Here is a 15,526-nt window from a genome sequence, read left to right on the forward strand (position 1 = left end):
ACTTTATTATTAAACAGGCCAGTCAATTTATATTGTATATGTGAGATGTGTGCAGCCCTTTATACAGAGATAAGACATAATATGTTAATATTTCATGGACGGTATAATTATTACTTTGTTTCAGACAGGCCCCACGTTTGGGTCTTGATCACCATGTCCCCATTTATGTTGGCGGCCCAAGCTGTTGGGTGCTTGTGATGACAAACGATTGCTTAACATTAGAACCTTTATTCCATAGCCTACAGCAATCTGTAGCTGTTAACCATATAACACAAACTCAGTTGAACAGAGTTGTGTCGGGTCCACAAACTTAAGACATAATCCCAAAAAGAAATGGCACCGATTGTTGTTTTGCCTGACTAACACAACGCTTTTGTGTCAGGTGTAGCAGATACAAATAAACATACACTGTTATGTGAAAACCCTATGATTGTATGTGAAATTACACTTGTAATGCGCTATAGGATTTCTGTTTAGTTTTTGTTATGTTGATAGACTGGGGTTGGTCACACAGATACTGGTATTGGAAAGATAAATAAAGGGTAAAGGGTAAATTGTAAATAAAAAGGTGGTTCAAATTTGTCTGACGGCTTGCATACATTTATGAAAAAGTGGTCATAGAAAATTCATAATACCAGACAGTGCGTGGATGGAGTTGCAATAAGATCATTCGAGTAACCCATCTTATCTCTGCAGCCCCTTCTCTTATACAGTTAATGTGTGATGCTTTGAAAGTGCTAACCTCTAGACAACAATATGTTTTAGCTTCCTTACTGTAATGTTTGGTGTATAAGACGCACTTTTAATACTTTTTTTTCATCTAAAAAGTGGGCTGTGTCCTATGGTGCAATCAATATACCAGTAGAAAATGCAGAGAGAGGTACGTCACTGTGTTACGGTAGTTTACCCTGACAATCTGGTTGTTCAGTGATGACCTCACATCTCTGCAACTGTTTGCAGGTCCAAGCCGCTACAACACCTCCTATTTACAATATGCCGCAGTGCTGTTTTGTGTTTTCCTGTTTTATCCATTGCAACCGCCACCCTCACAGCAGTCAACGTTACCGTAGGCTGCTAGCTACAGCACCGGTACCAAACTCGAAATGAAAACAGATGGTAGGCTGTAATTCGTGTGTGTTTTGAATGAGTTTTAAATATAAATAAATAGTAATAGTGTTGAAATAACTTGCATACATAAGTATGTTTTTTATTAAATAGCTATAGAAAACCTTTTTTCCTTTGGGATACCCCCCAAAAACAGACTCCGTCTTATAATCCGGCGTAACTTATATTCAGGATTTTACGGTAATTGGCTCTCATCTACTCATCAAGCTATACAGGGCGATAACTTCTAGGCATAAAATGAATACTATCATCCTTCCCTATTGAGACCATTGAGTCACTTGCAATTATCTGCCCTCAGTTACAGTTGTGGTGCAGCAGGTATCAAACATGGCTCTGCAAATTAAATCACCCCAAGCTATCTACTGTAAATAGTGACTGGATTTTTATGAACAGCAATATTTATGGGCACTTACTGCAATAAGGCCTTGGTCTTGCGTGTTGGGTCATCTGGACGAAAGTTCTTGTACTCCTCCACCTCCTTCTCCAGAGAGAGGAGCTGGCTCTGCAGCTTACTGCGCAGACCGGGCAGGGTGTCCCTGATGTGGTTGGTCAATTGCTAATGACACACAAAGACAGTGCTGTTATTTCAGAGAATCAACAGCATGGCTGGAAGATTATTATATTTTACAATTTAAAAGGGAGAGTGACAGCAGACCTGGTTGAGTGTCTTTTGTAGATGCGCTGTGCCCATACGCTCTGCTATATGTCTGTAGGCAGGGTGAGACAGGAAGAACTTCCTCTCTGCAGCCAGAGCAGCACGAATGTCCTTCTTCCCATCAATGTCTTTCTGACTGCGGTTAACCACACCAATGTAGCCTGCACACGACAGCAAACATAGTCACTCTCATGTCAGTAGTGAAGCCAGGGATTTATATCTGTGTGTAAATTCTCACCTCGACGCAGTGGCAACAGTTTATTTTCCAGGATGTCCTTTGCGTCCGTCCCCTCATCCATCAGGTCCAGTTTTGTTATAACACCAATGGTACGCATACCTGCACAAAGGCAAAATGTGTGACTACTTTAATTCAACAGATCTGTTTTATACTACATGACTTATGTAATAATACTATGAGGACTAAGAGTCTAAAAACATTTTCCTTGCAGAGGCCTGACAGTTGTTTTTTAAGGATGGATTTTTGATGTCTGAACTTCCACAACGCTACATGCTCACCCTGTGGATCCACCTCCTTGGCGATCTTTAGAGCGTCCGAGTTGGCCAGGTCAGTGTTAGCAGGGGTGACGGCCAGGATCAGGCAGCTCTCCTTGGTGATGAACTGCATCAGCATGTCCCTGATCTGGTGCTCGATGTCTACGGGCTGATCTCCAACAGCAACCTTAGTCATTCCCGGGAGGTCGATGAGGGTCAGGTTCAGCACTGAGTCACATGAACAGAAGTCATAACAATGAAGGGAAGAATGTAGATTTATAATGAAACAGGCCTAAAAATATTAATACACAACAGTGACTTATGGAGTCATTATTGGTATGTTTTCTTCAGACAACCAGATGTACATAGAATAAGGGAGTCCCGCCAATAAATGACGGGTTTAACATTAATAAATATGGATCTAAATGCCGGTCTTGTCATTGAAGATGAAGAAATAGTTTATTCATATGCAGCCGATGGACCACAGGCTTATAATTATGAGCCTGTTAGGCGTAAAAGAGACCAGGAGCAGGCCAGGATTAGGAAAAAAACGGCCGCAGGAGAGACATTTAGTTGTAGTGCGACGAGAGCCAGTGGGGAACTGGGCAGGTGCCGTGATATCTAATGTTGTGTTCACATCACACGATTGTAAATAGGGATGAACGATATTGGATTTTTTGCTGATATCTGATATGCCGATATTTTCCAACCCTTTATGCCGATTGCTGATTTCGATACCAATATATTAGGCACATGTTTTTTTCCACCTAATTGCAGAGAACATCAAGTCTCTTTTTTAGGGAATCATTGAGCATTTAGGCATAATTAAAGTGTTGGAAGATATCAGCAGAAAGAGGACATTGTATTTTATGTTTGACTACGGAAATAATATCTACATAATACCAAAAGACTGCTCAGGCTCACTACCACTTCTGCATGTTGAGCTAAGGCAGAGTCGGACACGGCAAGTCCCTCTTGTGACGTAATATGACGCGATGTTGAAAAAAAAAGAAGCAGTTTTTTAGCAGCTTTATTGAAAACGGCCACTTTTTCCTCTAAATTTGTGCCTTTATGTCTTGTAAATAATATGATATTAAGGATTAACCTTTTCCACAGCTTCTTTTTAGATTGAGTATTAATGTAGTAAATAATTTAACCTGCAATTTGCTCCTTAAAAAAAGACACATGACCGGTCCCACTAAGAGTTAAACAGATGTTTGTCACAGCCTTTCAGTGATGTTGTTAGAAACACTGTAGAACATTATTAGCTTTTAGCTTTTTGATGCTTGACTTAAACACCTTTTCCTATGTCTTAAAAGGCTCTCTGGAAAACTCATTTTATAGACAGCAAGCAGAAAAACTGTTTTCAATAATCCTTTTATTATGAACTAATGCATCCAGAGATATTAAAGGGTAGATACCCACCATACAAACTGTATAAGAAAATCATATCCTGGTTTTTGAGTCTTAAAACATGCATATTTAATTTACAAAGCAGAGGAGCAGCAAGTGTTCAGAGGATGTGTGCTGCACAATAAGACTTTACCGTTCGGGGAGTAGACCCTGAGGTTAATTGGGATGGGGGAGATGCCTTTGTTGGAGCCCGTTATCCTCTCGGTCTCTGCCTCAATTTCCGACCGCACCTCATCAAAATCCACAAACTTCTTCCCTTTGCAGTGCAGGAATTCAGCATATTCTACACACAGGGGCAAAGTGACGTACATAAAGAGGAGGGTCGAGAAAGAGGACAAAGAGAGGGAAAGGAGAGAGATACAGAGAATATCAAATTAAAAAAAATGAAGGGTACGAATAGTGAGTCTAGCTCGAGGCACTGCGACAGAGAGGCCATTTGCAGAGCCGCGATGAAAGTGGATGGTGAGGGGGCTGTGCACAGGACGGAAACACTCACCTGCTTTATTGTTGACCAGCTGCAAAATGAGAGGTCTGCGGGTAACAATGCCTGATCCACGTGGAAGAAAGTCCCTGAGAGAGAGAGAGACAGAGACAAGAGGAAGAGAAAATTCAACAGGTGGGCAGGTCGGGTTAAACAGGGGTGGTTTAGGACAGAGAGAGGAAAAGAAGGAAAGAACGTTTAATGATTCACTACACTCAAAGTCCACTTCCTTGCAGCATGACCTCTGTTAAATTGATGCACACAGGGGAATTTCACGCCTCCAATTAGTCTTGCAGCAAATCGAATGTGACAGTCATTTTCTGTCATCTTTAAAGCTTTAGGGATCAATCCACGAACACCCAGTCTGCTGTCACCAGGATGATCTGGACTAAAATAAAATTCCATTCACAGATGTTATCGCTGTTCAATTCAGTTCACTTTTAATTTATGAATTTAAAAAAGTCTCTGATGAACAAAACAGATGGTAATGCTGCTCAGCAAACACTGAATAATGGAACAACCCTTACGACACTGACTGCACAGTTGGTGATTTTACAAGGATATTAATCGACTTTGATACCACATCTTAACGCCTCCATTCAAATGACCTGTATTTTGATGTGACATCTCAAACAAAACCGACCAAACCACAAGAATATGTGCACATTGAGCAGGTTAAATTCCTAAACACATTTTATTCTCTCTGCTTTAGCCCTGGAGCTTTTCCTCAACAGTGACGCAGAACAGCCCAGTACGACAATGCCAGTTAACATTAAGAAGATAGCCTTTAGTCCTCTCTAGCTTTTCACATTTTAAATACACAGCAGAATACAAACTCAAACCAGTCCATCAATGACAAAACTGATCATTTCTATGTATTTAGTCAGATGAAGCGATTTACTCTGCCTTTTGTTTACATTTTCCAGGGCAAAAATTTTAAGTGATCGATACATATGACTGTTAAAGAAAAAAACTGCACTTAAGCATGTACAGGACAAAATCAGCAAAGAAATAAGTGGTACGTCTTTGTCCACAGGGGGCGCCAAAATCGACACAAACTGAAAGTTCCTCACAGGAGCTTCAAACAACATCAGGACCATGAAAGATTGCAGTTTTGCTGTTTAAAAAGAGGGCGACAAGATTTAGTGTTTCACAACAACCATTGTCTCTCTGAAGTTCTTCAGTGGACACAAGAGAGGGAGATTTACTTATTTTCTTTTTCAGTAATGACCGAAACTAAGAAAGAACGTTCTATGTCTATGTTTTACAGTGTAATGCCAGGCCAAACAACAATGATAGCAATCGTATTGCATCCATTGAGGGTTAATAGTTTACAACAATGAAAAATCACACAGGATTTGGACGACAACTCTCGGCCCACACGCAAGATCGGGTGTCTGAATTTCTCTTGGGAAGGAAAAAAATGGTATCAGAACATCTATTGAAAAGTTGTTCCTCCTGAATAATCTCACTACTCTATTTACTGCCTATTTAAAGGACAGGCCCAGCCCATGATTTCAGCTGGCTGCAGCTTTGTGAGCATAGGCTATGTCAATACAAGAGATACTGCCCACCATAACAACTAACCACAGTAGACTCGACAGTGTCTTGCTTTGTTCACCGCATCTACAAACTCGCAATATGCTACAGCAAATTGCACAATGTATTGCACTACAAGCATAAGATAACAGTAAACAAGCATCATCATAATGCTATTGGTTCAACAGTGTGTTATTAAAACACAGGCGGGAAGAATCAATGAGAACCTTTTCTCACAGTCCGCTTGTCTGTTTCTCTTAAAGTGACCGTGTACCTGAGCACAGCCAAAGCTGCTTAGTCAGCCCTCCCACAGATGAGGCTCCCCCACCCAGTCTTCTTTACTCTCCTCCCAATTCTGAAGGCCTCTCTGCAGCTCTGCAAACATACTACATCTGGTGGCAATCACCAGCCTAAGTCCTGAAACAATCATAGCAGAGCTGAGCATGTCACTGACCAACATTCTCCTTTTCTTCCCTACTGCCAGACCTAGTGGCCTGAGGGGGACTATATGGCAGTGCTCAGCCTGCCTGCTGACTTCAGACTGGAAGCAATGCTTCAGACACAGGACAGGAGAAGAGAGAGGAGCTATGATACTACATACTGACTCCTAGACAGCGGTCCTGTGGTGAAACAGTGGGAACATTCTGGATGTTCCTAACATCAGCAAAAATCCACAGGTCTGTGGGTCAGCAGTGTTGCTGTGTCATGCACATAATGTGAAGCATGCAGGCATTTGTCCACATGGCGGACAGTATAGAAAGGTCTGGATGAGAAACGGGAGTTTGGGGAGGGAGGAGATAAAAAAACATGTGGCTATAGGCTGAGGGGAGGAATAAACACTGGATTTAACTTATGGCAAAAGTTCAGAACAAGTACCTCAAAAGACAGACCAAGATATCGTTTGCTCAAAAGTGCTATCCTGAGAAGATATATCACCAGTGCAGAAATGAACCATTCAGTCTTAATAGCCAGAATTGGATTAGCAGCAATGGCATATTGAATAGAAGCAAGAGGCCAGGATTCCATTATTGATGCGCTGTAAATGATAAACGAGGCAGAGCAGATTGTGTATCATTTCATGCATTATGGATGGCCAAGCAAAGAGCATCAGTCTGCGAGCCTCCCTCCCTCTAACACAAGAGAAAGCAAAAGCGAGCGAGAGTGGGGCAGTGCGAGAACAGGAGCGCCAACTCCCCTCCCCCTGCCCGCCTGCCCCGGCAGCCTCTGCCTCTTACAAACAGGCAGAGCAACTCTGAGGAGCCTTAGCCCACAGCTGATCTCCTCCTCTTCAAATGTGCAGAGGACTGGCAGGGTTCATTTTCAAACTCGGAAACCAGCGTGTGAAACTCTGAGGTCATGGAACGCTCTCATGGCAGGGTATAGTACACAAAAAAAGTGTTTGTGGTTTGTTGGGACTCCTCCCAAGGGTCTATGGTGTGGCAATGAACATATAATTATGGAAACCCGCATTCCCGCACTAGTCTGTCGCTGTGGGTACCAAGAGGCATCATTGGGCAGCAAATCCCTTTCAAGCAAAACCAAAATCCAACTGCTTAGTGGAAAATCCCTTCACTCGCTGCCACTTGGCTGTCTGTGGCTCTGTGTACTTTTTCTTCACAGTGATGTCTGCTTTGCTACACACGATCCAGCATCCAGAATGGTGGCCATTTTTGTCCAAATGCCTTTCTATATATTATAGCCACCATCCCAGTGATGAAACAGAGATGGTTTAACATTAACACTCGTGAAATATGTTTAAATGATGCGACTAACATTGTCATATTTTGTCTTACACTTTAAATACTCTCTGTAGAGTACTTGCCACAAATCTGATAAAAGAAACACCACCCAGACCAGCTTGCAGCACTAGATATGACGTCTTGACTCCCTACTGGGACAATGACATAACAACACACTAATGGGAGACCTGCAAAAAGTAAGGTCCTGCATTAGGTTTCTGTGATACAAAGTTATACAAGCTCACACACCCTACAGAGCAGACAACAGACAGAAGACACTAACATTCACAGAAACATGAGGTTGATGAGCCAGAGTGATTTGATTAGCTTCTGTCCAGCAAAGTATGCAGACCGGCCGGGCCAATGTGATCTGGTCTCCAGTGACAAATTTGAAGGGGAAATCAAATCAACAAGATGGGCTGAAAAGCACAGAGAGAAATCACAATCTCACCTGACAACTAAGAGACACTGTAAAAATGGTCTAGCTCTAATTTCCCTATATCATTAGAACCAGGAAATGTAAATAAGAAACAGCTCAACCACAAACAAACATATTCACATGACTAAACACAACAGAAAAAGGAGGAGCATTTCCTTTCAGTGTGTGATCTTGTCTTTTTGACACTTTTCTTTTTGTAAGGGCTTTGTAAAAGGGAAAGAGGGTTTTATTTTTCATGCAAGTGGAAACAGGGCTTAAGCCAGCCTTTCACACACAACATGGACCTCACGAAGGAAAACCAGAGACTGATGGTATAGTAGCTCAGTGCTCTTGGTTAAAGCTGGCATGAAGCGACCTTGCAACTTATTATCCTACAACATTAATTGTTTGATGTAAAAGATAACAAAAACACATGATTTAGATTGACTCCCTCCTGAGCTCAAACAAGCCCTTAGTTAAACAATGAGTCATCTCAACATGAACACGACGGTTGCTATAGTGATATGCGACACCTCCCCTGCGGTTCCTGGCTGAAGTTAGACTTGACCTTGTAAGTGTGAGTTTGACCCGTAGCTATAAGTTCACCTGCACAGTGCACAGCAGCAACAAGCAGCTGACGTTCTTCTATTGTCAGGATAAAAAAAAAGTAAAGCACACCAGTCGCATAACAGGATGCATGTCGACGTGTGTTACTTCAGTGTTGGTGCAAAGCACTTGTGTAACTTTACAGCAACCAGGCATATGTCAGTCCTGTCTACAGGCAGAAAAGGGAAGGCCTGCACAAACAGTGGAAGTAGGTCGCCATGTAAATTCTTGTGTTAATTACAGCTGATATGTGTCAAGTTCTCCCTTCAAAGTCAGACTCATCTGTATTAATGTGCATGGAATCGTAGTCTAGTCTGCATGTATGTTCTTGTCTGAGAGCAGTTACGTCACTCTCCTCCTAGTGTGTTTATAACCAAAGGCCTGTCTGCATGCCATCTTACTAGCCGACGTACTTCCTATTTTCTGATGGCAGGCCTGCATGCATGTCTATGATCGTGCGATCCCTGTGAGGGTTGGGTTACACACATAACCACATACACCGATTGTTGCTCTATGGGTTGGAAACCTGCTAAACAAGCTGCTTTGGGGAAGGCTTGCTTTGTTGCTATATCTGCAGGGTGATCTCCTTGATGTGGGAGAAGACAACAAAACCAGCCTGGTGAGGACGACAGGATCAACCTGTTGAGGAGCATTGTAGCTTAACCTTAACACCACAGAAAGACTAGAGAGACTTTAAATGTATTTCTCTAATTTGCTTAAATTGGTAACAAAAGATGAAGATGGTGATGGGAGTGGTGTCTGCTACAGATGTGAGCTTGGGTTGTTTGACAAATGGTTTGAGGTCATGGACAGTGAATCATCAAAATGCAATGGGACTCATTCAGCTGCAACTATCCAAGCCCTAAGGAAAAGATGAGGCTCACTCCGCCTCTGCTGTTAAACTGACCAATGACATTTTTGTACTCCCACATTTGAAAGAATAAACATACTTATCTAATTATAAACTCTTTTGTGACACAATAAAACTCAAATTAACAGCTGTGAGGAACAGGCAGAAATAATTTCTGGTAAATTCAAATGCTTTAGCAACTTCTTGGTGTGGCATGGAAATATAAATGAAACCACACGAAGCATTCCTATTCAGAACTTAGGTCAAACAGACAGATGGCAAAATCAGACACTTGTAATTCACTGTAATTTACTGAAATACAGTGTGCCAATGTACACTTTACAAGAACAAACTTGAGTTATATTGTTATTTCCTGAAAGGTCTCAGTTTGTGAGGCTGAAAGTGTCAAGCTGTAAACACAGTACAAAAGATATTTACAGACAGTTTTAGAAGGCATATACTGTGCGTGTATTGACAATGATCAACAGCATATTCTAACTTCTGTATCCATCATGGTTTTAGTATTGACAAATGTTAGACAAGAGTTAAGGGTGCACACAAACGGCCTACTGGTTTGCCACTTAAAGGGATTATTACGTGGAGAAGTTAAACCTGCAGTCCATTTATTCCATTAGGGTAGTTTTACGTCAAAGGCGTAACTTACTATTGACGTTGCGTAGTGGAAGAATGACTAACGTTCTCTTAGCTATACGGCGAATAGCGTTCATAACTAATAGTTGAACTGCTGTACAATGCAAAACAACAGTTTGAGGATAACACACCAAGTAAAAAAACAGTTAATTAAGTAGTTAATATAATGGTTACCTTAACTAACGACAATCACTTACCTGCCAACAAAATTTTCCAAGACTGAGCTTTTCCCAGCGCTCTGTCCTCCGACCACAGCAATCTGAGGAAGGTCTAAATTGCAACTTTGGCCAATGGAGCTGAAAGCGTCTTGAAGCTTGTTGATCAGGGGAATCAGGTCTTCCATGCCCCGGTTCCCCATTGCTTCGTTAGCTCAGAGAGCCCCTTCAACACAACGAAAACCAGAGGCTACCGCTGGAGTTAGCCGCGCTAACTATGTAGGTAACGCTAGCTTAGCAGCAAGGTGCTCTCGGGTTACTCTGAAGTGTTGAGTTCCGCCGCTTCAACAGCTTGGGCTTTAATTTTCTTCGTGAACAGTTATGCGGTTACCGGCTATGCAATTTACAGTATTATGATTTCGTGCTATTTTTAAGCGATTTAACTAAATACTCAGCCAGTCGAATCGGACGGAAAACTCGCAAAACAAAACTTCCTCTACTCGAACACCATCCGGTCCGGGCAGACGACATCCGAAGGAAACCGGTGAGTATAGACCCGCCTCTTCTTTGCAAAACTAAACAGTCTATTGGTTTATTTTGCTGCCTTTCCAAATAACTCATATTCCGATTGGATATCTAAAAGGCGTGTTCTTAACTCTAAACAAATCGTTCGTCTCTGATTGGTCAACACGGTTATCAGTTAGAGCCGCTCACGTCACATGTTCATTGCAACATGGCTGCCACCACAGAATGTGGGGCTGAAAACAACATGTCCATTAAGAAAGCTCTCTGCGCAGCTTCTCCCCTTACTTTGCGAATCATTGCTGAATGTCCAGTGACAAAAGCGAGAGCTTGTGATTTAATTCTGCCACACTGTGCCGTCAGCACCCCTGTTTTCATGCCTGTCGGTACCCAGGGGACTCTGAAGGGAATCACTGTGGATCAGCTGGAGGGTCTTGGATGTCAGATTTGTCTTGGAAACACATATCACCTGGGAATGAGACCGGTAGGCAATACTACTATAATAGCAGTTCTTCTTGTCTTCTGAATTATTTGACTTTATATGAATGACAATAAGAATCCATTAGAACTTCTTCTTTAAACTTGTCTTTCCATTTTTACTCTACTGCCCACAGGGACCTGATTTAATCGAAAAGGCCAATGGGTTGCATGGGTTCATGAATTGGAGGAGGAATCTTTTAACTGTGAGTATAGCTTGAGGGAGATCGTTGTAGCTCGTAAATGAATCCATCTATGAAAAAAGGAGTTGAATGCATGAGTTAATATTTTGCATTAAAAGTATGAGATGTAAGTGGTTTTGGTGAAATCTCGTGTCTCCTCTGTTCACAGGACAGCGGGGGGTTTCAGATGGTGTCTCTTGTTGAACTCTCAGAGGTCACTGAGGAAGGGGTAAAGTTCAAGTCCCCCTACGATGGCAAAGAGATCCTGCTAAGTCCTGAGAAATCTATCAGCATACAGAACAGTCTGGGTCAGTACGGATAATGGTTTGAATCAGGATTGAGAGACTTTGGCCTTCCCCTCAATTGTAACTAAAAAACATTCTTTATGTCTTTTTCTGTGTTCTTCCAGGGTCAGACATCATGATGCAGCTGGATGATGTGGTCAGTAGTACTGTGACAGGACCTCGGGTGGAGGAGGCCATGCACAGATCTATTCGCTGGCTTGACCGCTGCATCGCAGCCAATAAAAATCCAGACAAACAGAACCTTTTTGCAATCATCCAGGGAGGGCTGAATGCAGAGCTGCGCAAGGCCTGTCTAGATGGTAAATAAAATCTTCTGCTCTGTCTTAATTACTTTTCTTTCCCCACATACCACGCAGTGACAAGCATGCCTGAGAATTTATTTGGATAAAGGCTAAAAACATGTCTCAGAACATGTTGAAAATCCAGTTTGTGAAAGGGATTTGGAAAGTGGCCATTCTAAACAGAACATTTAAATTTCATGTTTCTTTACTCCATTTTGTCATGAATGTAAACAGGCTTTTACATACTGATCCGATGAGAATGTTAAGTAAATTGAGCAGGTGGCTTGCAGCTTAAACAGCTTGAAGGCTTGTTCAAAGTGTCAAAATGTGACAAGAAATCCAGTAATACAACATGCTTACTTCAAAGTGAGGAACATAAATATTACAGCTGTCTGCATTTTGGCAAGGATAACAGAAATACATGTACTTAATGTAATTCCAGGTATGTAAACATGTTCTTAATGGTTTGACTGTGATAAAGGTGATTGATATCTTATCCCCCTCCTGTAGAAATGACTCAGCGTGATGTTCCTGGTTTTGCTATCGGGGGCTTGAGCGGAGGAGAGGAGAAGGACGACTTCTGGCGGATGGTGACGCTGAGCACCGATCATCTGCCACGAGAAAAGCCTCGCTACCTCATGGGTGTGGGGTATGCTGTGGACTTGGTGGTGTGTGTAGCTCTGGGATGTGATATGTTTGACTGCGTATTTCCCACCCGCACTGCAGTAAGCTCACATACTATAAATTACCTTTTATAAGCAGTTATAATTCAGTATGATATCAACTGTGTCTCTAAAAGAAATCATGTGTCTCTCCCTCAGAGGTTTGGCTCTGCCTTGGTGCCTTGGGGATCTCTCCAGGTAAAGCAAAAGCAGTATGCTAAGGACCTCCAGCCCATAGACCCAGACTGCCAGTGTCCCACCTGCAAGAGGTAAGAAGAAGAATAATTGTGTGCGCTTGGAGGTTTGCCTAACATGATAAGTGATTTTTAAGAAGAAGGTTGTAAGTAATATTACTGTTTTCTGTTTCAGACATAGTCGGGCTTACCTCCATGCTCTGTTTAAGAGTGACACTGCAGCCATGCATCACATCACAATCCACAACATTGCCTACCAGGTCAGTATTAGAAATGCGTAAATTGCTCCCTGTGATTTACTGGCGATCAGTCCAGGGTGTACCCCGCCTCTTACCAAATAACAGCAAGGACTGGCTCCAGCCCCCAGTGACCCTGAACAGGATAAACGGTATAGATAATGGATGGATGGAAATGTTTAGATATAATTAACAAAAACATTTTACTGTTTAACGAAATAAAGAAAAATCTGAAGTTATTTTTATGAAGTAGCATGCTTTTAAAGTTTTTTCGTTGCACTAATTTAACTTGCCACCTTCATTAATTTAATATGGATTATATCTTAAACAAATGTAAATAAGAAATTCAACATGGGGCCGAAGCTATATAGATGGAACATGCTAAATTATTGGTATGATTTTACTGCTAAAACACTGAAGCTGAATATAAATGTTATTAATTATATTAATATCTTAATCAAAAGTGTTTTTACAGTCCATTAGTTTCCTCTGCAGTCCTGCTACAGAAAGATATCAACCTGAGCCACATGCTACATAATTTGTTTCAGAGTCAAATTGCTCTGACAGAAATCTGACACGAGTTATTAACCTTAACAAATCTATGTGATATGATCCAGAGTGTGTCCTCGCCTTTTTTATTAAATCCTTCAGCCCTTTTTACCTCAAAGTGGCATTAACTTGCTTTGCTTCTCTGGCATTATCAAAACAATAAAGGGTCTCCTCTCCTGACAGATGTGTCCCAAAACATTATGTTCATGTTTATGTAGCATGACAGATAATTACTGATTATGCAACATATTAATTGAATTATGTCTTTTCCGATTTACTCACACAAGCTTGGGGCTTTGGGAAGGTCAACGTTGTTGGGCAGTCACTTGACCACTTTGATCCATAGTAAAATGCCAAGACAAGTATTTAATAATTGTGAAACATTTACACAGAATTTTGCAACGGTTAATAGCAGCATGTAACCATTGTTACTGTAACCTCTGAGGATGGTAACCTGTACACTCACTATTTTTTTTTATTCTCTTTGCAGCTCACCCTAATGAGCTCTGTCAGACAGAGCATTGTGGAAGGCCGTTTCCCTGAGTTTATACGGACGTTCATGAAGCGAATGTTTCCTTCTCGTGACCAGTACCCCGGCTGGGCCGTGGACGCTCTCGCCTCCGTCAACATTACTTTGGAATAGAGCTTTGAAGGCAACCGCTCTGCTCTAAATGGACAGAATATCAGTGACTGAGAGATCTTTTTAATAACCTGTTTTTATATTTCCTACTCCTTGTTTATATTTATGTGTTGCCAGTTTTGTCGGCAATGAGGAAAATGGCTTTTGAACCGAGGGATAAAGCCAGATTGTCTTTTGCATCAACCTGCTGTACTCGCTCTCTGCAGATTATCCTCGGAAAACACATTATGATAAAGTGAGGCTGAATGGGGTTCAAATGAGGTTTAAAACACATGAACTGTCTCCTCTGATATGCTCAGACACTTTTTTGTTGTTACCATGGCTACACAGCTAGGCCCACCCACTTGTAATGAAATGTTATGCCTTCCTGACAACCTTTTTGTAACGTGTTGTGCCCCAGGGCATTACAGTGAGGTTTCTGTTTTTTTAAAGGCACACGATTAACAAATGTGTTTGTATGCTGCTGTTTTAACCTACATCGTAACGGACTAGTAGTTATCAGCTAACTGTTTGAACAGACGCATGTTGAATGTAGCTCACTGCTGATGGGTGCTTGTGTCATGTTGACCACAAGAGGGCAAAATAGACAAAACCAGGGTCTGGCTTTTAAACGGGATAATACAGGATGCTGTGTAAGTTTATACCACAGTTCAGTCTCTAAGTGAAAATTTTAATTAAACAAAGATGAGGTATGAAGAGCTGGAATATAGATTAGCACAAAAACATTGATATCAAAATAATTCATAAACAAAGTCGGCACCCGTTGCAAGCCATTCTTATTTATTGTCATTCTCCTATTTCTCATTAGTTAAATAGGTAATAATCCTTTTTGACCCGCTGAGGCAGGGTTTTGTTTGGGGCTTATAGAGGTGCTGCGGCTTTATCAAGGCTCAATTGTGGGTGATTAATATTAATAATTGGAAGTTAATTTGCATAACACCTGTTGTCTGTGGCTTTGAGTCAACAGTCCTCTTAAGCACCACATTTGAATTTCATTAGAGCCTTTGTTGTGACCACAGGCACTACAAGATTTAACCTGCGACATAAAATGAGTGGCAGCCTACTAATATCGAGTACATGAAAGACAGTGTTGGTTCGGTGCACGATAAGAGCTGCTTACAAGTGCTTTTACCCCAATTTACTAATATACGTTTGTTACAGTAACTTAAATGTTCAGAGGGGGGTTGTGCCATGATAATAATGACTTTTTGTATTTTTATATTATACAGGCTACATTTAGAGGAACTTTTAGTTTTGAGTCTTTTTGTTGTTTAATAATTGTGTTGCTTTTAAATAAAAGATTCTGGTTCCTTTGTGCTCGTGAGAGGGGATGTTTTTTCTGTCTTCCTTTCAC

At 41.4% G+C, this 15,526-nt stretch overlaps 2 protein-coding genes across 5 annotated transcripts in view; one reads left to right on the top strand and one right to left on the bottom strand.

Moving 5' to 3' along the window:
* dnm2a (dynamin 2a) overlaps positions 1-10,637 on the bottom strand; it is a 29,511-nt gene extending 18,874 nt beyond the window's left edge. For all 4 annotated transcript variants that reach the window (XM_069674573.1, XM_069674574.1, XM_069674572.1 and 1 more), the window contains exons 1-7: positions 10,167-10,637; positions 4,182-4,255; positions 3,819-3,968; positions 2,297-2,500; positions 2,019-2,117; positions 1,781-1,941; positions 1,539-1,681 (exon numbers count right to left, since the gene is read on the bottom strand). In XM_069674573.1, the coding sequence (XP_069530674.1) occupies positions 1,539-1,681; positions 1,781-1,941; positions 2,019-2,117; positions 2,297-2,500; positions 3,819-3,968; positions 4,182-4,255; positions 10,167-10,327 (992 nt within the window). In that variant the 5' untranslated portion in view covers positions 10,328-10,637. The remainder of the gene's footprint in view (positions 1-1,538; positions 1,682-1,780; positions 1,942-2,018; positions 2,118-2,296; positions 2,501-3,818; positions 3,969-4,181; positions 4,256-10,166) is intronic.
* A 220-nt stretch (positions 10,638-10,857) lies between these two features.
* On the top strand, positions 10,858-15,449 carry qtrt1 (queuine tRNA-ribosyltransferase 1). The gene is made up of 8 exons (XM_069674634.1): positions 10,858-11,130; positions 11,261-11,329; positions 11,475-11,613; positions 11,715-11,909; positions 12,402-12,616; positions 12,713-12,822; positions 12,923-13,007; positions 14,023-15,449. The coding sequence occupies exons 1-8, from the start codon at positions 10,858-10,860 to the stop codon at positions 14,173-14,175; spliced, it is 1,239 nt and encodes a 412-aa protein (XP_069530735.1). The 3' UTR covers positions 14,176-15,449.
* Positions 15,450-15,526: the final 77 nt, after the last annotated feature.

Source organism: Semicossyphus pulcher, unplaced genomic scaffold (assembly GCF_022749685.1).
Source record: "Semicossyphus pulcher isolate SPU_LCO1_2020_fin unplaced genomic scaffold, fSemPul1.0.p SCAF_23, whole genome shotgun sequence".
In the NCBI taxonomy this organism is placed as follows: Eukaryota; Metazoa; Chordata; class Actinopteri; order Labriformes; family Labridae; genus Semicossyphus; species Semicossyphus pulcher.